The sequence below is a fragment of the Manis javanica genome, chromosome 6 (genome assembly GCF_040802235.1).
Source record: "Manis javanica isolate MJ-LG chromosome 6, MJ_LKY, whole genome shotgun sequence".
NCBI classification, from domain to species: Eukaryota; Metazoa; Chordata; class Mammalia; order Pholidota; family Manidae; genus Manis; species Manis javanica.
The window spans coordinates 5,278,137-5,301,087 of NC_133161.1; the positions used below are offsets into that span (position 1 = coordinate 5,278,137).

At 43.0% G+C, this 22,951-nt stretch overlaps 1 protein-coding gene and 1 long non-coding RNA gene across 3 annotated transcripts in view; one reads left to right on the top strand and one right to left on the bottom strand.

Moving 5' to 3' along the window:
* Window positions 1–11,851, bottom strand: part of NUB1 (negative regulator of ubiquitin like proteins 1) — a 42,104-nt gene extending 30,253 nt beyond the window's left edge. The window contains exons 1-5 of the mRNA XM_073238197.1: window positions 11,728–11,851; window positions 9,178–9,295; window positions 7,099–7,266; window positions 5,391–5,449; window positions 4,337–4,407 (exon numbers count right to left, since the gene is read on the bottom strand). Of these exons, the coding sequence (XP_073094298.1) occupies window positions 4,337–4,407; window positions 5,391–5,449; window positions 7,099–7,266; window positions 9,178–9,294 (415 nt within the window). The 5' untranslated portion in view covers window position 9,295; window positions 11,728–11,851. The remainder of the gene's footprint in view (window positions 1–4,336; window positions 4,408–5,390; window positions 5,450–7,098; window positions 7,267–9,177; window positions 9,296–11,727) is intronic.
* An 86-nt stretch (window positions 11,852–11,937) lies between these two features.
* Window positions 11,938–19,832, top strand: LOC118968574 (uncharacterized). 2 transcript variants are annotated; one of them, XR_005056306.2, is made up of 3 exons: window positions 11,938–12,963; window positions 16,290–17,109; window positions 18,800–19,832. It is a non-coding gene; the product is annotated as an uncharacterized lncRNA (long non-coding RNA). The 2 variants fall into 2 exon arrangements; XR_012132044.1 differs by having other exon boundaries at window positions 15,555–17,109; window positions 18,800–19,829.
* The last annotated feature ends 3,119 nt before the right edge of the window (window positions 19,833–22,951 follow it).

The window sequence follows — 22,951 nt, forward strand, 5'->3', positions numbered from 1 at the left end:
GGCATCCACATTGGTAAGGAAGAAGTCAAACTGTTCCTGTTTGCAGATGACATGATATTGTACATAAAAAACCCCTAAAGAATCCACTCTAAAACTACTAGATCTAATATCTGAATTCAGCAAAGTTGCGGGAGACAAAATTAATACACAAAAATCTGTTGCATTCCTATACACTAACAATGAACTAGCAGAAAGAGAAGGAAAACAATTCCATTCACAATTGTATCAAAAAGAGTAAAATACTTAGGAATAAACCTAAGCAAGAAAGTAAAAGACTTATACTCTGAAAACTGTAAGACACTCATGAGAGAAATTAAAGAAACCAATAAATGGAAACACATCCCATGCTCATGGATAAGAAGAATTAATATTGTCAAAATGGCCATCCTGCCTAAAGCAATCTACAGATTCAATGCAATCCCTATTAAAATACCAACAGCATTCTTCAATGAACTAGAGCAAATAGTTCTAAAATTCATATGGAATCACAAAAGACTCCAAATAGCCAAAGAAATCCTGAGAATGAAGAATAAAGCAGGGGGAATTACACTGCCTGACTTCAAGGTCTACTATGAAGCCATAGTAATCAAAACAATTTGGTACTGGCACAAGAACAGACCCACAGACCAATGGAACAGACTAGAGAGCCCAGATATAAACCCAAGCATATACAGTCAATTAATATACGATAAAGGACCCATGGACATACAATGGGGAAATGACAGTCTCTTCAACAGCTGGTGTTGGAAAAACTGGACAGCTACATGTAAGAGAATGAAACTGGATTATTGTCTAACCCCATACACAAAAGCAAACTCTAAATGGATCAAAGACCTGAATGTAAGTCATGAAACCATAAAACTCTTTGAAAAAAACATAGACAAAAATCTCTTGGACATAAGCATGAGGAACTTCTTCATGAACATATCTCCCTGGGCAAGGGAAACAAAAGCAAAAATGAAAAGATGGGACTATATCAAACTAAAAACCTTCTGTACAGCAAAGGATACCATCAGTAGAACAAAAAGACATCCTACAGTATGGGAGGATATATTCATAAATGACATATCCAATAAGGGGTTGACATCCAAATTATATAAAGAGCTCACACACCTCAACAAACAAAAAGCAAATAATCCAATTAAAAAATGGGCAAAGGAGCTGAACAGACACTTCTCCAAAGAAGAAATTCAGATGGCCAACAGGCACATGAAAAAAAGCCCCACATCCCTAATCATCAGAGAAATGCAAATTAAAACCACAATGATATATCACCTTGCACCAATTAGTATGGCCACCATCCAAAAGACAAACAATTGTTGGCAAGGATGTGGAGAAAGGGGAACCCTCCTACACTGCTGGTGGGAATGTAAACTAGTTCAACCATTGTGGAAAGCAGTATGGAGGTTCCTCAAAAAACTAAAAAAAGAAATACCATTTGACCCATGAATTCCACTCCTAGGAATTTACCCTAAGAATGCAGCAACCCAGTTTGAAAAAGACATATGCACCCCTATGTTTATCGCAGCACTATTTACAATAGCTAAGAAATGGAAGCAACCTAAGTGTCCATCAGTAGATGAATAGATAAAGATGTGGTATAGACACACAATGGAATATTATTCAGCCATAAGAAGAAAACAAATCCTACCATTTGCAACAACATGGGAGGAGCTAGAGGGTGTTATGCTCAGTGAAATAAGCCAGGCGGAGAAAGACAAGTATCAAATGATTTCACTCATCTGTGGAGTATAAGAACAAAGAAACTGAAGGGACAAAACAGCAGCAGAATCACAGAACCCAAGAATGGACTAACAGTTACCAAAGGGAAAGGGACTGGGGAGGATGGGTGGGAAGGGTGGGATAAGGAGGAAAAAGAGGCATTGCGATTAACACACATAATGTGGTGGTGGTGGGGCACAGGGCAGGCAGTATAACACAGAGAAGACAAGTAGTGATTCTATAGCATCTTACTACGCTGATGGACAGTGACTGTAATGGGGTATGTAGGGGGGACTTGATAATAGGGGGAGTCTAGTAACCACAATGTTGCTCATGTAATTGTATATCAATAATACCAAAATAAAAAATAAATTAAAAAATAAAAAAGACATTAAGGAAGAAAAAAAAATCATAGGAAATTGAGAAAGCATAATATGTGAATTTTAGTTAATACAAGAAATAGTAACGCAATTCACAACAATGGACAGTAAGCCACAGTGCAAACTGGGCAGCTGCAGTGGCTGAAAGCAGAGACCCTGGGTTCTATGCTTTTTGATTCTATGGCCCTGAGGAAACTATCTTCTAGCACCCAGTTTCCTCATACATAAAATGGAAATAAAGGTAAGAGCAGAAATCAGTGAAACATAATGGAAGAGGATATTAACAAAATCAAAAGCTAGCTCTATGAAAAGATTAATCAAGTATACAACCTAACAAAAATTAAGTCAACCAAAATGGAGAAGAGTAAATACAAATACAAAGAGATTTTAAGTATTATGAACTATAATCCTATAAATTTGGACACACTTCTGGAAAACAGTAGTTGGATTTTTTTTTTAGAAACTTGACAACTATCCTAAACGTTTATATAGAAAAATAAAGGTCCACTGGTGGCCAAGTCACCTTAATAAAGTAGATCCAAGAGGGGGCTCATCTAACTAGATTTTGAAACTACAAAGCCACAGTGGTAAAAAAAAAAAAAAAAACAACTCTGTGGGTGAAGGGGATCAGAAGGTGCAAACTTCCCATTATAAGTCCTGGGATGTAGTATACAGCACAGCGGCTGTAGTAAACAATACTGTATTGTATATTTGAATGTTGGTGAGGGATCTTAAAAGTTCTCATTACAAAAACAAAATTTGTAACTGTATGGTGACGAATGTTAACTAGACTTCCTGTGGTGATCATTTTGCATCATATACAAAGATCAAATCATTCTGTGGCCCTCCCCCAACTAATGTTCTATGTCAGTTATACCTCAATTACAAAAGCTCTATGGTTCTGGTCCAGGAATAAACCTACAGGTAAACAGAAAGAATAGACAGTGCAGCCAGAGAGCTCTAACAGGGGGTACCCAATACCAGTGTAGACAAAAGTTTAGTAGAGGATATGAATATTGGAAGAAAAATCAAGCTGGATCCTTAGCTTTTATACATGAAGAGGGACTCTGGACAGACTAAAGACTTTGTACAGACTCGGCTAATACAAAAAAATATAGGAGTCTATCTGTGTGGCCCTGGGGCTGGGGCAAGGACTTCTTAAAATACATATGATACAATGGAAAATTGATGGATTTCATAACAACAAAACCAGGGATTTCTGTCCAATGAGGGATACCACACACAGAATCAACACAGAGATGAGAGGACAGACACTGAAAAGATGTGCGTGGTATCTAAAACAGACCACGGGAAATCTCTGGGAGCGATGCTGCAAAGGCAGACTGGGGCGCGGCGTTACACTGAGCTGGAAAGTGAAACCGATTCTCTAGGCCACAGGAACCTACTAAAAACTGGTTAGACTATAGTGAATTGCTGCAACAGCTAACTGGTCTCCTGAGCACATTCATGCCTCCTTCAGATCCATTCCCCTACTGCAGCCAAAGTGATCTTTAAAATACAGATACACCATGTGTCACTCCCCACATCCACGGCTTGCCACTTCTCTTAGAAAAAACACCCTAATTCTGAATAAGGTTCAGAGATTCCAGGGTGAAGCAGCAGCACTCCTGACACTGTGGGCTGTAAGTCTTGCTTTAGGGGCTGATGGTCAGCAGCATCCCGGGCCTCTAACCTCTCGTGCCACCAAGTGATGACAACCAAAATGTTCTCCAGACGTTGCCAAATATACCGTGGTGAGCAAAGTCACCCCTGGTTGGAAACCACTCTGTTTCCAGGTGGCCTCTGGCTGGCCCTCCATCCTCAAAAAGCATTCCTCTCCCCTTACTTTTTACACTCAGCCAGACCGGACCGTCTTCAGCTCCTCAAACTCACACTGTCAGGCTCCAGAACTCCCCTCACAGCTCCCCCACGGCCCCCTCTCAGCTCTGACTCCCCTCCCTTGGGGAGGGCTTACCGGAACCCCTGCTTCACCCTCAGCACACCCACACTTCCATCCTGAAATATTTTATCAGACCTTTAATGAGTGTCTTTCTTCCCCACTAGCACAGAACAGACAGCATTTATTAGAAAAGTTGCTTTTTGCTTTACATTTTTATTTTTGTAAAACTCTAAAGCCCCTAGAAATTTGTGAGTAGGGATAGAGCAAGAAAAAAAGATGTGAAGTCATTATAATAAGTTGATTTAAAAATTCTGCATACTGTGCCATAACATACCTAGTTGAAGTTGTTTCTTATTTATGACAATTTTGATATAGTTTTCTTGAAGTCCAAAGGTGTCAGCTATTCTGTAAAATAAACCAGTGCAAACTGTAGGTAATCAGATTTGTTATTATCCACTAAACAGATTATAATCATGACAGCTATTCTATGTATTTTACTCAGAAACACCCAGTATTTCAAATGACTGATTTGTAAACATCACTGCACAATAAAGCCAGCCTGCTCGATGGTTATTTGAAACTGTGTAAGAGATGATGTCCTTTTTTAAACTTTCTGTTTACTATTTGTCTCCTCAGGAAGGGGAGCCCACTGGCACAGGACACCCATCTGAGGAGGAGGGCCCTCGCTGCACGTCAGGAGAGATTCCATTCTCTGTACCTCCCTGGAGGCACCAAAATAAAGGGCTGCTCCATACGATCTTCTGCTTATGTGTGTGGAATGAGTGACCCTTCCTGAATTCATCCCTGACAGCCCTGATGTAGACCAAAGAAGAAAATGAGAAAAAATCAGCTTCAGAAACATGGACTGCTAGCCTCGGTGGTACTCAAAACACTGACTGTTTAAAAGTGGAGGAATAACCAACCAGGTCTCAAAAGTAAGAATTTCACTCGTGTGTTATAGGCAGGTATTTTTTCTTTTTAGATGTGCCAAGAGCCTAAAACACTTTGTTGAATGTCACAGCAAGTTATCAGTGAGCTAAGGAGTAAAATTTAAAGCTAGTGTCTGGCAAATACCAGGCTGTCTCCTATTTGTATCACACATTCATTTAAACATGTACCAAGTACCTGTTAAGTGGTGGACAGAGTTCCCACCTGATCCCAAGTTACACCAGAGGGTGCAAATTCTGAGTTCCCACTTTGCCCTGAACTACAGCAGGAGCCTGAGTCGGTCCTGCAGTCTCACGGCCTCAATTTCCCTTCTGCAATTTGTCTTCTATAAAGTGAGGATGGTAATAGCTGTCTATCTCCCTTCCCGGATGGCCCGGAATGCAAAGTAGCCAATGTAAGAAAGCCATGAGCACCTGGGGCAGCAGGCAGTGGATACTTACTTAGATCTCAGTTCTCTGCCAGTGACGTGCAATCGGGTCTCCAACAGGCTTTTTCTATCCTATTTACAAGTAAGACAGAGAATAAAGCGCATTTGAATTTGACACTTTTGGGCACTATTACCCTTGTAAAACCAGAAAGGTTGGTATCAGAAGATGTGAGCACCTGGTTCTCTGGTTAAGGACAAAACCAATACCTGCCTAGCAGAGAAGCTGATAAACGTACTTAGGAAAAATAACCTGACACAAGCTGACCCTGTGAGCCAGAAGTCCTCAGGGGGTGGCAGTGTGGCACCATAGCACAGCCTTAGCCTCTGCTGGGTCATGCGTCTTAATTCAAGGGAACTGGCCTATGCTACATAAGGGCCCAGCCTATCACCTCCAGCACTAGCGCCACCTCAATGAGCAAGAGACAGTCCCCTTCCCTGTGCCCACTATGCCCACTGGGCAGGCAGCAGCGAGACCTGTCTTCGGAGCCTCTTCATTCTCCCCTGGCTGTGCTTAAGAGGAAAACATGCAATCGCTAGAAACACCTACAGACTGCAAAGCTGCTCGGATCCTACACTTACCAATCAGGTTTCTGACTGGTGGTTTGGTTTCCCAGGTATTTGATACTAGCAAAGAGGAGTCTGGTGTATGTATGGAGCCCTTTAAATTCATGAACTGGCATTCTGAAATAGATACATATGTAATTTTCTTTTTCTCATAAAGCTCTTTATTTTTCCTAGAAATTTTTAACAGCTTTATTGAGATATAATCTACATTTCATAAAGCTCACCTGTTTAAAATGAGTCAGTGGTTTCTAGCACATTTACAAGGTCACACAGCTATCACCATTACCAAACTCCAGAACATTTCATCACCCCCTCCAAAAAATGCCGTATCCCCCCATCCTCATTCTCCCCTGGCCCAGGGAACCACTGAGCCACTCTTTGTGTCTATGCTTTTACCTACTCTAGGTATTTCATATACATGGAGTCACAGAACACATGGCGTTTTGTGCCTGGCTTCTCCCGCAATGCTTCTAAGGTTCACCGTGTTGTAGATGCACCAGTGCTTCTTTCCCTTTTATGGCTGAACTGTTTTCCATTGAATGGGTGTACTTCACTTGTTTGGCTGTTTATCCACTGATAACATTGGGCTGTTTCCGCCTTTTGTGAATTCATGTACAAGTTTCTGTATAGGGATAGTTTTGATTTCTCTGGGAGTAAAACTGCTGGATCATATGGTAGCTCTGATACATACATATTTTCATTTCCTCTGTGAGGAAACTGGTGAGTCCTCAGAGGCCAGCCACCTACGGGACTCAACACTTCTGGACCTGAACTACTGAGGACATGGCCCCAACATGAGGCGGCCCCACCCAGCTTACTGTGGCCCTAAGTGAGTACACAGCTGACCAACCTCTGAGCTCCAACCAACATAGAAAAAAGGACAAATCCCTTTGTGATATGTCCTATTGCACAGTTTGGGGAAACCTGAAGTACTCTTTTACTCCCCATCACTTCTAAATGTTCATTCAAACTCCAGAAAAGGTAAGAATTGTGATGCAAGGATTTATGAAGTTTTGGAGGTCTCAGAGGTATGGTACCTTGTAATTTAAAAGAATTTTAACTTTGAATTATAGCTTTAAAAAAATTGTTACTTATTTGATCACATCACTAAATTAACTAAGCATTAATATCTATGTAAATTTGGGAAAACTACTCACTTTTCTTAGTCGTAGAGGTAAAAATATCTCAATTGTAGCAATGCCTGTTGTTTTGTAATTTTCATTTCCTGTGCCACGCTGGACTGCTTTGCAACGTATTTCTTCTATTATCTTTTCTATTTCATTTTCACAACAGTCTAGCTTGTCAGAGTACTTCTTAGCAAGGTCCTGTAAAGAAAAATCAGAAAGCACAAAATAGTGTAACACCAACTAAAAAAAGGGTGGGGGACAAAATGCAGAATAGCATGTGTAGGATGCTAAGGCAAAAAACTCTGATGAGTGGTGGTTACTCCTATTCTAGTGAAATCCAGACTGGCTGGACACTTTGAGAGGTACAGGGGTTAGAGAGGCTCCAGGGCAAAGTAAAAACAAGTCAAGGATGGGAAAGCAGACCCAGCAGAAAAGTGAAAATAGTTGGGACTGTTCTGAGGAAACAAGAAGGGTGGGCTACGGCTTACGTAACTGTAACATATACACAATTATTTCAAGGAATAGTGAACTAATCAACTCCACTGGAGAGGGAAAAAAAGAAAAAAGAAAAAATATTCTAAATTTTCTAACTTGTGAGAATAAATCAGGTTAAATAACTTTCTTCATGGAAAATCATGAATCTGGTATGGTTGTAAAATAATAATTTGCTAGAATGACTCAAGAGGACTCAGGAAAATGCTACACGTGCAACTATAGTTTATTATAAAGGATACAAACGAACATTTAGGTGAAGAGGTACAGAGTCTGGAAGGGTCCCAAGAGCAAGAACTTCCATCCCTGTGGAGCTGGGGCCACCCTCCCAGCACACAGATGAGTTTGCCAATCTGGAGGCTCTCCCAAACTCGTCATTTAAGGTATTTCATGGGGGTCCATTACGCGGGGATGGCTGCTGGTGACTGGCTCAATCTCCAGCCCTCTCCCCTTGCACAGGTTGGAGAGGGGCTGAAAGTCCCAAGCTTCTAATCAATGTTTGGTCTTTTTGGCAACCAGCCCAATCCTGAAGCTATTGCCAAGGGTCGCCTCTTTAGAATAAAAGATGCTCTATCACCCTCACCACCGGGGGAATTCCAAATGTTTTCAGGAGCACTGTGCCAAGAACTGGGGACAACAACCAACTAGGTTTCTTATTATGCCATACCTAGTTTCTGACCCAAAAGACCGTCACAATTAAATTCAGAAAAAAGGTCAGAAGGTGGGTTGCACAAAATAAAAAGTGAGGCCTCTCAGAAACAGGAAAGATAGAAAAACTCTCAAGACCCTGACATAGTTCGTCACCTCCCAGGCATATCATTGTGTCACAAAACAGGATAATGTGATGCCCTCATGACAGTGTTACCTCATTTATCTAAGGATACTCAGACTGAGAAAGCAGAGTAGTACTGGCTGGGATATTCCATTATACTAGATTTCTATGAAAAATTATTACTGTTTCTTTGCTTAAAAAAGCAGGCAAACTTAATTTCTAGAAATTTCACTTATGTAAAATATTGCCATTTCTGATGGTGCCATAAAAAACTGAGGCATAATTATTAGAAAATGTGTTTTAGAAAAAATGAACAGAGAGCCATGGTGTAAAAAAACCTGGGGTAGGAGAGTAATTGTTTGATAGCAGAACCTGTTAGCAAGGACTGAGAACCCACCAAGACACTCAGCCTGAAGACACAACAAACAAACTCACTGCCACTGCCACACCACCAGGTCAAACTTAGTTCCCAAATTAACACTTTTATGTAATGCTGTGAAGGCATGACAAATAGTACATGCCCAAGAAATTAGACAATATTCTCATATGAATAAAATCTTATTAGACAAAAATAAGCTTATCAACTTTTTTCTTTTTTAGGAGAGCAAGGCAGAGGCTTTTATTTAGAGATTAAGTGAGAGGACAGAGCTCCTGGCTCACGCCAGGAGGGGACAAGAGAGTCCCCAAGCTTATCGACTTTTAGTGAAAAGTGGGTACCTGCTTATCACTAATGCTTTTGGTTGCACAAAAAGTTGACATGGTTGTGCCTGGCAATTTCTTCAGAATCTTATTTACCAAGGACACTTACAACATTGATAATTGTTTATGTCTTAAAAGAGAAATACCTTTAATGCCAAACCAACTTCTTTATTTTCATCTGTATATGGAGGTTTCCAAAGTTGAATTCTGTCTTCCCTTAAAAACTGGGTCAATTTTGATTGGAGATATTTCTTTTGCGCCATTCTTCAAAGCAAAACAGTGTATCAATGAAACCCCAAACATTTCCAAGTGTTTTATTTATAACTTACCTAACACTCTGATATGTTTTTCAGAGTAAGCAGAGCTCCCCTCCTCTCCAATTTAATCTAAAGGACTTCTAGATTAGCTTTTAATTAGCTCCAGACTTCTCTAAAATACGTATACCTTATATATATATATATTCAACATATAACATAAAAATATGCATTTCAAAGTTGCTAAGTTTTAGGATTACACTTTTAGCAAGGTTTATTACACTTTTCTATTTCTAAGTCTATTAGTCTCTGAACTAAGAGAAAAGAAAGACAAAGATGAATCCATTAAGTAGCAACTCAACATAAAGCTTATAAATTCTCCTGTATTTTGATTAGTTTAACACAAAAGACTAGCCACCGTGGTAGGTAATTATCAATAATAGATACTCTGTATATCTGAATTTTTAAAATTAAGAAGTGTTAGAAAAACTTTGCATGACACTTTGCACAACAGCAGATCTACATATACTCTTCAAATCTAACAGTGGTTGGATCATTTTACAGCTGAGCACACCCAGGCCCCAAGTCTGTAAAATGACTGGGCAATGTCACAAAATCAGGCACCATAATCGGCCTTGGGACTTCTGCCTGGACAGGACTCTGTGCTTTGTCCCGCAAGCCTCTGCTGTCTGTGTGTACGTAACTGTAACTACTCTCTCCCAAGGAAGCCCCTGCCAGCAGGGCAGCTGTCCACTGTCCACTCATCTCTCACTCACTCAGCAATTCAGAGGGGTGGGTGCAGCTGCCAGAGATATGAAATAGCAGACAAGAGCAGTGAAGCCAAATCAGACAAACAGTAAGAAAAGTACAAAGTTATTAGCTCCTTTATGATGAAGACAAGTTCTTGAGAGTGAAATATATATATATAAGTATTAATATAACCTAGACAAGTAATTTTCTTTTTTTCTATTCAGGACCTGGATTCCACACCCCTTAAAACCCAATTCACCTGATTTTTAAATGAAGTTTGGTAACTTAGGTGTATTACATAAGCATATATTTTAAAAGAAAGTTCAGGTCTAACTTTCATCACTTCGAGGATGAGAAAGAGGGTAATCAGGATAGGGAGGAGAAAAGGGAAGGAATAAATACATCAAGGAGGAAACTGTGCATCCAGGTGATCAGGAAAGAATCCTAGATTTTTAAGCACTAACAAACTGCTTCTCACACATAAAAGTATATTAATACTTAGGAGCATTAGCTTTTCAAACACAACTTACAGGACCACTACACAAACTCAGTTCCCTATTCATACATCTTTAGAAAATCTGAATAAAATATTGGGGGGGGGGGATCATTTCATGGGTGGCTTACTAGAGCCAGGCTATTTAGAAGGCTCAGCATGCAGGCCTCCACGATCCCATCCAAGCCACTGCTGACCAAAGGTCTGAAGGGTTTCTTTCACAAACGTAATGTGTGTCCCACATTGTACCCAAGGAGCGAATCAACAGCTCAGGGGGAATACACCGCTGGAGTCTTAATGTTTAAAAAAGATTAAGCCGCTGTCTTGAAACTTTCAAAACTTCCGTTATGGTCAACAGAATAAACAAAAATACATATTTTAAGTCAAAAGAAACAATTTTCCATTTTAACTGGAGAAGTGAAAGTTTCATGCTTGCCATACAATGTTCCACATTATAGCCAAAAAAGCGCAGACATGTCAATTATTTCTCAATAAAACTAGAAGGGAAAAAAAGCGCAGAAATCCATTACTATTACTGCTCCAAACTGAAAGTGAAACGTTACAAACCACTTCTTCTAAAATTTCACTTTCACTTTTGCAATGAATCCGGTCTACGTACGCTACATTCACCCAGAGCTTTTCAAATATATATATATATACACTTACATATTCAAAGTACATGAAATTTTCTCTTAGGCGGAGTAATAAAAAATTTTTATTTAAAAAAATTAGATTAAGGGAAGGAACTGGGAAATACAGAACAGATGGGCAAGGGTGGTGAAAGTCAACCATGTTTTCTCATTAATTAGCAGAGAAAACGACTTTGCAAATAAACCCCAAACGACGTCCAGGAATGAGTATTACGATTCAAGCTTTTCATTTGGCTTATTAGATAGATTTTAATATATACATATATTTCTGTCTCCCCCGCAAAGTCCGTCTTTCCTTCAATACCCCACCGCCGCCGCCGCCGCCCGGCCCAGCGCAAACCTAGGGCCCCGCCAACAGCCGTCGTGCGCCTCAGCCTCTGCCGGCGGCCCGACCCGGCCGGGCCTCAGCGCCGGGCGCCCCAAGCCCGCCGCTGCGAGAGCGCCCGACCCGGGCCGGTGAGGCGTCGGCGTCGCGCCGGGGACGGGGACCGCGGACCGACGCCGCTGTGGTGGGCGCCGAGGCTGGACGCCGGACAGAAACCCACTCACCTGCGCCACCGCTCCCTCAGCAGCCGGCCGCCGAGTGCCCGGATGCTGCAACGACCGCCGTTTGTTTTTATTCCGGGTGAGGCCGGCCCCGCCCCGTCGCCTCAGCACTGCCCTCACGTGGGCCAGGAAAGGGGGCGGGGCAGGGAGGGTTGGGCGGGGTGCTGTGGGGGCGGGGCGGACCTGAGGGGCGGGGCGGGCCTGCGGGGCGGGGCCTGCGGGAAGGACTGCTAACCGGGGCTGGCGGAGGGTTTGCTTGGAGTCTGGGGTTTGTAGGGAAAGGACCGCCGGCCCGGCACAATTTGCCCGACTTCAGAGGAGACTGGAGTCTGGCTCCGTTTCTGCAGAAGCCTTGAGAGAGGCCAGCACCTCGCGGGACGACCCATTTCCCCTGGAGGAAGGATCTGGACCTCTACAGTCGGGTCTTTCCCCGACACCCACCTTTCGTCCAGGCCGGACCAAACGGGTCCCTCTGAACGTCCGGGTCTTCCTCCCGCCCTCCGTCGTCCTACGTCGGGCCTCCGCTCAGGGTAAAATTAGGTTGCTTCTCCCACTTCCTGACCCCTTGCCCAGTGCTTCCACTCGCGACGCTGACCCCCACCAACCGGGTATCCAGCGTAGTTTCAATGGCAAGATCTGTGCAGTTCCAGCCGCACCCAGAGAGCCCTCCCAGAGAGCTGCGGTAAATACAGACCTGTGGTCTGGGCTGTGTCCTTGTGTCTAGGTGAGAAAATAAGACTGGCGTGCATAAAAACTAAGAGCCGCCTGAGAACTGCTCAGCGAACGAGGGCAGAGCCCAGGAACTCGAGCACAGGTTCTGGCAAAGCTGGACACAGACCTGTGATGGGCGGACCCGAGAAGGGAAGATGGAAAGAGCCCCTCTCAGACCCAGTACATTTGCTGGGATGAAGCTATTGGCCCATCCTTTCCGAAGCCCAAAGCCCGTGCTTGGACCCGCTCTAGCATGGGTTGGGGCTTGAACCGGTGCCTGGGGGTACCTGGGCAAGCTACTTAGCGCACTACCTCAACGGGGATTATAGTAACACTGCCCACCAGGGCTTGGTGGATAAAATCTTGCGCTAGGATCTGGCCCTCTCACTCCACCAGGAGCACCCCCGGGACATGAATAGCCCCAGCAGAACCTTTCGAAATGGATGTATTGGGTGTAGAAAAACACCACGGGGCCTTGCGGCAGACGGTATGAAAAGGTCTCTGCACAGCCTCTGACACCCTTTACCGGTAAGTGGGAGGTGGGATCCTTCCTGCTGGTGCCCTTCCATTCTCCCGCGGAAAGCTTTCGGTGAAATGTCTGCCTAAATCCATTTTAAGGAGGAGAAACGTGTTCTGCTGGTCTCCCTGCCAGCAGGAAGAGGACTCTGCACACACCACGCAGAGCAATTTCCCTTCCGCTCTTCTCATCTCATGACCTGCAGGCATTACCCACCATGCGCACCGAGCTGGCGGATTATTGTGTCTTTCCAAATATTGTGCCTTCTATAGCCAGAGCCTCCTTCAGGGACACAAATATTTACAAAATTTTCGATATTATAGTTCTCTACCTTGGGCTAAGTCAACTTCTTAGTCAAGACAAAGACAAATGGCAAAATAAAGGAAAATATTGGCCAATTCACATCAAAGACAAATCTCTTTAGTATATGAAGAGCTCTTAAAATTCAGTATGAAAAAGACCAAAACAGAGAAGTGGGCAAAGGCTATGAAAATGATTCTCTGATGAGGCAATATAAAGGATTCATAGATGTATGAAAAATTACCTCACTTAATTTGAATTGAACATCACTTAAAATGAAATAGATATAAATTAAAACTATACCAAGATACCATTTTTTGCCTACCAGACATGACTTGTGGAAGGTTAAATAGGCACAACTCCTGGGAGGGCAACCAGAATCAAAATGCATATTCTCTTTGACCCAGTAATTCAACTTCTTTTTTTTCTTGCTATCTTTTGTTAACCGGCCTCCTTTCTATTATTCCTAATACTGACATTTAGTGGCTTCAACTGCAATTTCTTGAGATGAAGAATTCTTCCTGATTCATGTTTGTGTTTTTTGGTATGGGTTTTGGGTTTTGGGTTATGCAGTGACAATGAATCAAAGAACTTCCTCAGAACTGATTTTACATTTGCTGGAGTAAAATCAGAGTATCCTTAAATATCCTGATGACATAGTGATGAAATTTAATGCTGAATATTAGCAATTCTTGCTGGAAAAGTGAAAAGCAGTAGGAAATTTGGCAGTTCCACCTTATTTAGAGTCATTTTGATCAGAATAATATACTTGCAGTGGGTTAAGTTGTGTGCTGAACTGATTTTTTGTAGATGGGGAAGTGGATTTTAAAAGAAAACAAGTTTTCTTGATTTTTTTTCTATTTATAAGTGGGGATTTCTGGGGAGTGGTTATAAACTGGAATTTTCAGGGAATTTGAATAATGACTCACACTTTCAGCCTGATAGGTTTTCAGTTTTACTGAGAACACTATCTGGAGATACGGCCATTTTATTCAGCATCTTAGCTAGATGAGAAGAACATGGAAGGACAGAGAAACCAAGCAGGTGGTGAGGGAAATTTGGTCCCACCTGATGGGGAATACTTCATTTCAATCGCACTCGAAGAGGATAGAAGCTAAAAGAAGTTACGAAAAGATCGGAACCTCAGAGGGGGGAGCTAAGGGTGTCTGCCAAATCTAGACATAGGCCTGAGGCTGAGAAGGAAGGTTTTGAACCCACCGAGAGCCCTTAACAGAGACAGAAAAAGAGAAGAGCTTTCGCAGAGTCGGCGGGGGCAGGGTACCAAGAGGCCAGCCTGGAGGCAGCCAATCCCAAGAGAAAGATTTGCTGAGTAGTTTAGGAATACTAGTTAACAAATTTTTCTTATTTTTTTTTACTATTAAAAAAATATTTTAATAATAAAATGAAAGAGGAATAAATATAAATCCCCCATGTTTCATTACCCAAAATATAACCATTGTAACATTCAATGTGAAATTTTCCAGTATTTTTTTTCCTATCAAGAGCTTTTCTTAAATGTCTTTAAAAAATCCCATATATGCCATTTTAAAATATACTTTTAAAAATTAATGTATCTTAGGAGTTTTTGTTATTATTTGATACCTTTGTACATATAAATCCTGATGGGTTTACTGCCCCCTTTGCAACAGGAGTTCGTTTACCTGCTCACTTCAGCCTCTGCTGCCCCTGGTTGTGCCAGAACCAATGCCCACCCCCCGCCCCCTGCTGGGAAGGGCCACCCCCACCTCTACGTTAGCAGGTGCAAGCCTAGTATAATCGGCCCTGTTACCAGGGAGACCCAAAGCACCAGGCCGGCTTAGCCCAGTGTTTCTGGGTCCATTAAAACACATTCATAGATACCTTTAGGTTCTGTTCCTACACAAGGCACACAGTTTATAGGGACCATTCAGATTGTTTGTACTTGTACCATTGGGTGGCTACAAAACTAAGTTGGAAAGAAAAGGAAGCAGGGCCTTACTTGGACTGTCTGCCATATTTTACAGGATCTCCTGAGCTGCAGATGGAAGAATGTAGATGCACCCCATCCCCCCTTTTTTAGCCAAAGTAATTTTGAAGTGTTGTTAAGCAGTCATAACTTTTAGCCATTTAAAATAGATTTTCCTCTATACCTTCTACTCTGTACACCATCCTCTTCCTCCGCATTATCATAGAATGATAGTTCACATTTATCAGGCACTCAGAATGTGCCAGGAACTGTTCTAAACACATTGCATGTGTTAACTCATTTAGTCCTCCTGAGAACCTGAATTAGATAAGCACCGTTATTACGTCCATTTTCCAGGTGAGGAAAGTGAAATGCAGAGACGTTACGTAACTTGCCTTGGATCACACAAGCTCGTCTGTCTGTGGCAGAGAAGAATTTGAACCAAAGCAGCCTGGCTCAGAGCTTGAGTTCTTAACTGCTTATGCTTACTTGTTGTTTTTATTGCTGCATTGTTTCTGTGTTTGTTTTTATCATTTGCAGAATACGTATGGTTGAATTTGCACAAGTTAATTTTGAATACAATGTGACTCTAACAAGGAAAAATTGGAACTAAACTAAATGCCCATCAATAAAAGCAAAATTAGAACAAATGATAGCATGTCCTTACTGTGGAGCACCATTAAAAAGACTGGGGTAGATCTGTATGTATGTAGAACATGGGAAGGTGTTGTTAATCTTAAAAATAAAACTGTGTTTCATTTGGGAATAGCACAGAATTGCAATCTGGGACAAGCAAGCTACAGCAAAACCGTAGGTGAGTCCAGAGAACAAGGACCATTTTATATAGAGGAAAGGGTGGACTTGGGATGGAACAGTCTGGAAAGATACCAAGAGGATTGAGAAGGGATGAATGGGGACTTTATATACTTCAAAACTTTTAATTTTGACAACAAGCATGTATTGCTTCTAGCTTTAAAAATTAAGAGGGCAAACATAGGAAAATAACTTGTACCAAAGGATAACAGGTTCATTTTGCATTTGATTCTATGCTGTTTTACTTGCCACTCTCTGTGCGTAATTCTTGTCTCCCAGGTAAATGATCAGCTCTTTGAGGGAAGATAGACTGTATCTTCAATTTCCATCTCTCCCACCAGCACCTAGCACAGTGGTGAACACAGCAGATGCTTAGTGAGTGTTACTCACGTGCAGCTCTTCCTCGACTTACGATGGGGTTACATCCCCATAAACCTATTGTAAATTGAAAAGATTATAAGTCAAAAGTGCAGTTCTGTGCCTAACCCAGCATCACGCTTAACCTGGCCTACCGTATACGTGCTCAGAACACACATTCACCTACAGTTGGGCAAAACCATCAAACACAAAGTGTATTTTGTAATAAAGTGTTGAGTGTCTTGTGTACTTTGTTGAGTCCTGTGCTGAACGTGAAGAGCAGCATGGCTGTCAGGTGATGGGTTGTGATTGTGTGGCTGACCGGGAGATACACTCATTGCTGTCGCCCAGCATTATGGGAGAGGACTGTCCCATGTGTCCCTAGCCCGGAAAGATCAAAGTCCAAAAAGCAAAGTACAGTTTCTACTGAATCGTATTGCTCTCACCCTATGGTGAAGCCAGAAAACGGTAACTGAAACCATCGTTAAGCAGGTACTGCCTGCACGATTACCTTCTAGAAATACTTATTAGAAGTCCTGGTTCCCTGATTGCTCCACAAGTTTCAAGATGACTCTATTCCTGGCACATTACAAGAGTACATAAATAGATTGTCATTGCTGGGGACCGCATATGCCCTTCCCATGATATGAAGACAGCAGCAGTCAGGAAGGGACTGCCTTTCCTGGAGAGGACATGACCAAGAGGGCCTTCCCATTAGGCCAAAGAGACTGCAGCGAGAGGGGTAAGTGAGGCAGGAGAGGCCCGTGGGACTGGGAGAGGATGCTGGCAGAGAACAAGCCCTGAGATGTCAAGAGGACAGAGAGGGATATCCCAGGGAACCCTGGGTGACAGCCACGGAAGTCTAGACTTTATATTCTAGGAGGTCAGAGCATTTGCTTTGTTTTGATTGCAAAGGAAGTGGTGAGGTAACAGGGCCAATCAGATGACCATGAGCAGGAAGGGCCGGAGAGGTCTGGATGTCATGGCCATGGCTCAGGTAGAAGGACATGTAGACCCAGCTAAGAGTAGTTACTGGAGAGAGAGAAAGGGACGCAAATGCTTAAATGGGAAAGTGCTCTATGGGACTGATGACTACCTGGATGAAAGATGAAGGAGCCGGTTACCTACCGAAAAGGTTTGTCTCAGTGTAATTTCATGTGTAGACAATATAACTGGATTCATGGGCTCAGGTGACAGTGCTCTGGGGCTTCCATCCAGTCCCATGGCTGTAATTAGCAACTTGACATTGATGACTTTTGTGCCAGTGTTCTGAGTTGCAGAGCCCAGGATCCATTCCAGGCAGTGGCGACAGATGCGTTTGTAACTCTTAGAACCTTCAAGAGGGTCAAAGAAGGTAGTTTGGATGTCGAACGCCATCAGGAATAAAGCAATCTGGGATGACAAGGAAAATGCCGAACCTCACCACATAATTGTTCCACTAGAAATACCGCTACCAGTGCCTCTATGGCTCTGGACAACAGAAATGCCACGCCAGAGAACCCCATGTGTGTGCTGCCTTGCCAGAAGCTTCAGTCTCCCTGTGTGCACTTCCACCGCACACTGGTCTGCTGTCCACATCTCCCAGGGACACATCTGCATGTGCGTCCTAGGTCACCTGCAGAGCCCCAGCTGCAAGGGGGTCAGGGAGAGTCTGTCTTTCATTTCCGGCCTCTACAGCAGGGGCAGACCTGCCAAGAGGGAGGTCTGAAGGCCGAGTACAGGTTAATCAGGCAGAGAGGGGCTGCACGTTCATTCCAGAAATGGGTATTAGCCTCTGGCAGGAAGGAACATGGTGAATAGGACTGCATGGCCAGAGAAGAGAGAGAAAACAGGGAGTGTGACATCAGGCAAGGTTGGAGGCACAGGCCAGGCACTGGGGGACACCGTGAGGATTCCTCTTCGGAACAAGAAGCCACCGCGATGGTGAGAACCAGTGTGTGTGGTAGGAATGCAGGAAAGTGGGCCAAACCAAGAGAGAGCTGGAGACCAGACCTTCTAAAAGTTGGTGACAGACGGGAAGTGGGGAGGAGAGAGGGGCCTCAGGTTGCTCCACATTTCTGGCTGGGTGGACAGTAGCGCCAGTTACTGAACAGGAGGCCCTGGAAGAGAATCAAGCCTGTTTTGTTTGTTTGTTGGAAGGAGCGGTTGAAGAACTCAAAAGTTCAATTTTTGGAGCTGTTAAATTTCTTTTTGGAGATGTCTTTGAGACATCTAAGAGGGCTGTCTGGCAAGAACATGAATAAAAAGGGGAGACCTTGGCTAGGAATACCACCTGTGAGCCATCTGTGTACCCATGCAGAAATCGAAGGCCTGGGTATATGGATGACCAGGAAAGAATAAGACCCAGAGAACAGAGCGCGGAGACCAAGCAGTGGTGTGGGGAGCCCCATCGCCGTGCAGGGCTTTGACACCAATGGGTCTGCCTTTTGTAGGAAAGAATGAGTTTTGTGGAACTGCTCCAGCGAGTGTGACAGCCTGCGTGGCCACCAGCTGAGAAGAAGAAAGCTGTGAGCCCCAAGGAGGCTCGTTCGTAGAACAAGGATGTGTAGAGAAAGCACGCGGTGCCCAAAGAGAGACGAGACTGGGGAGGAAGCCAGCTGCCCAACAAGCTTTCCCATGAACCAACAACAGGCACTAAACTTTATGCAGAAAAGTGGGTTTGAGCAGTTTGTGAGGTTCCTTTTCTTTGCATAATGTGAAATTAATAAGAGTGTGGCATGCACTGATCGTTTGGCATGAAGTATTTCCCCCTAAACTGATGATTCACTGTGGAGGAGAGCCCGGGCTGACAGCAAATTTCCCAGGGAAGGCAATATATATATATATATTTTTTTTTTAAATTAAAGTATCATTGATATACAATCTTATGAAGGTTTCATGTGAACAACATTGTGTTTTCAACATTCACCCATATTATCAAGTCCTCACCCCCCCCAATGCAGTCACTATCAGTGTAGTAAGATGCTATAGAGTCACTACTTGTCTTCTCTGTGCTGTATGGCCTTCCCCGTGACCTACCTATATTGTGATTATTAATTATAGTTCAGGGAAGGCAATATTAATGGCCCAGGGCCCCTACATAGCCATGAAAGCACAAGAGTCTGTCATATTGTCTGTTGATAGATCCTTAGAAATAATTGCTAAAGATGGATCACTGCAGGGCTGCTGGCATATAACTCAAGAGTTCAAAAACTTTTGTGGCATTGCTTTAAAAAAACCCTTTTGCTTATTTATGTGAAGAAGTTTCTCAGCACCAACATCTAATAACAATAAAAAAAAGAAGGAATCAAATTGTTGTTAATAATGTGTTGTATTCCAGCAGATAGAAAATAAACTGATTGAAAAATAAAAACAACATTCACACATCTCATTAAGAGACACATTTCCACCACTAAACCAGCCTTACAGGATACGTTAGAGAGACTTCATTAGATGGAAATGTTCTTAAGTCTAAATATTTTTCATCAGTGAAAATAAAAATTAAAAATACATTTCCAGTAAAAATTGTTTTTTTATAGTTAACAATTATTCATCAAAATTTGCAACACATTTATTTTGCTGTAATTAAATATATATTTCTTGGCATTGATGACCCTAACCAGAAAAATTTTGTACTTAGATATTCATGATCACAGGATATAAAATTTCCTTAAATTTCCATTTATATTTTTGTTGCTGAGAAATATGATAGAGATAATCCATAAAAGACTCCCAAACATAACATGCATTAGGATAAAATTAGGTGAGGGAAGTGGATGGAAAGACAAGTTTATGAAGAAAACGGAGCAAAGAAGAACTTACGTATTTTTAAATGGTGGGTATCAAATTGCTGTGGTATTTAGGTATCACTGAACACATAGCCAAAAGTTTCAAAATAGTGTTTAAATATATTAAAGCTACACTAAATGGGAGTTACATCCTTTGCAGCCATTTAAACTTGCGAGGAAAAGTTTCAGGTAAAAAATAAAAAATCCTGAGGGGTAAGGTACTGAAGCCAAAGCGGTGCCCAATTTCAGAATCATCTGTGTTTAGGGCTCCCTCTTGTGGTGAGATTCAGAATCCTGGTGAGTCACAGCTCAAGAGAAGCATCTAGCAAAAACTAAAAGTGCCAGATTCTGCAAGCCACACCCTTCCTGGTGTGTTTCCTGGGATTGTCTCTGGGAAATCTGAGCTGAGTAGGATTCAGCACACCTGTCCTTGTTGGCTTGTCATGTGCTTTCTCCACCTTAGCTTCCCTCCCAGCAAAAGCAGGGAAAGATTTCACTCCTCTTCTCTAGTCAAGCCCAGAATCACTCGGGAGAGAAAGAGCAGGACAGAATGTCACCCTGCACAGCTCACCAAGAGGGTTGCTTGATGACCACTTATTAATCTGACACGTTTATTGAGTATTGACTCTGTGCCGGCAAGACACTTCATACTCACCGTACTAGATCTCTGATGTGGTAAGTGGGTGGTAGGCGGCCACCCACTAGTGGGAGGGGCCCCCAACTTTTCTTTTTAAGAAGCTTAAGTTCTTAAAGAAAAGAGGAACCCAGCAATAACTAACCACCACGGGAGTTTACAAAAGAAATTTAAATGATCCACAAACATTTCAAAAGATGTTCAATTGCTCTTGTAATTGAATAGACACAAATTAACCACAGTGAGAAATCATTTGATTAGACTGGCATAGGTTTGATAATATCCTAGTTTGACAAGAGTGGGGGTACCTGAGAAATACACACGCCTTCATACTTTGTTGGTGAGGATATATCTGGTACAATAATTTGAGGGAAAATGAAGAATATGAAGATTTGTTAAAAGTCCGTACCTTTTCCCCCATTAATTCCCCTTTGAAGACTTTTGTCAGGATCCTGGCCCCAGCCCGCTGCTGAGACTCTCAGGAACTTTGTAAGATTTTGGTTACATGTTCTTGTTTTTAAAAACAGCCTTTTGGGGGCTGTGCTCCCCACAGTTTGCTGTGCCAAGAATGGGGAAAGATATAAGGTACCCAACTCAGCCACCTGGGGCCAGGGGCTCAAGCATCACTCTCCATCTCTGCCTCCTCTCCCATCACGTACACACACGGACCTGCACACGTGCACACACACACACACACACACACACGCACAAGGGTAGAAAGAGCCCTGGACTTGAACATGACCCCCGGGTGGCCCTGCCCCTCAGGGTATTAAGGACCTGCCCTTCTAGGGGCCCTGGTCCACCCCATACACAGGGGATTGGATTGGATGACCTCCCTGAGTTCCCTCAGCTTTAACCTTAGTCTGCCCTCCAGGAGTTTACAAGTAGTAGAAGATGCAGGAGACCAAGTTCATGCAACAGACATTTACCGAGTACTGCTAGGCATTCGAGTTCAAAAAATGGCCTCTTTCTCCAGGAGTTTAAATCTAAACCATAGTACAAGGTAGGAAGTGACCACTGCTGTGAAAGAGAGAATTCTCTACACATTTAAGGAAAAGGAGGAACATTTGTGCGAAGCTAGGGGGAAATTTTCCATAAAAATAGACAGTGCCAAGTGAGCATACAGATAAGAAAAAAAAGTGGCTGTGACATAATAAGAAGTATGTACTTGGTCTCTGCTGCATTTCCTGGTACACCACTTCTAAAACCTTGGGATCTCTGATGTGGTAAGTGGCTTTTCGTATGCTTATGAGATGGCTGGGGGCTGGGTTCTCCCGGGTAACCCCAGGATGGGGCTGGTTGTCGGTGAACCACACATGTGATCGGAAGATTGGATCTTTCATGCCACCCACCAGCACCTCTGGGGCGGGGAGAGGGACTGACATTGAGTCAATCACTTTAATGGCTGATAATTTAATCAATGGTGCCTATGAAATGAGGTCTTGGTTTAAAAAAAAACACCCTAATTGAAGGGGTTCGAAGCTCATATGAACTGCGGAACATTAAGAGGTGCTGGGAGGCTGGTGTGCCGGGAAGGGGCACGGAGGCCCCTGCCTCTGCCCATACATTTCTTCCCTCTGGGTGTTCCTGAGTCACATCCCCTTATAATAAACTGGTCATCTAGTAAGTAACCTGGTTTTGAGTTCTGTTGCAGGGTGGCCTGTGCCAGGGAGGTCTCACCTGTGCACGGGGGTGCGACCTCTGCCTGGATTCAGTTGCAATTGGGCTTTTGATTCCAGTCGAGAAAGAACTCACAAGAAAGTGGAGCAGCTGCAAGCAAAGGGGAGTTTGTTAAAGTGAGAGTACACACTCAAGGAGGGAGTGCAGGGGAGCCCAAGAGATGAGCAGCGGGTGAGGTTCGGGCTGGGTGGTCTTACAGCTGGAGTTTAGCAGGGTGTGGCCCACTCATCAGGACAGGTGGGGTTTTCTCCAAATAGAAGGGTTAGGGGTTATACCCTCTTTTATCCCCGATATAATCAGCCTAGAACTGTCATGTAACAAGAGGTGTGCTTTTTAATGTATTAATGATCATATAATGAACTTCAGGGTAACTGTGCTACCTTTGGTCCCCATCTAGAACCTAGCTGGTTTGCTTTCACTTAACCTGTTTTGCCATCAGTTAATTCCCTAGAATCTAGCTGGTGTGTTTCCATTGAAACTGTTTTACTAGCTGGCCACACAAA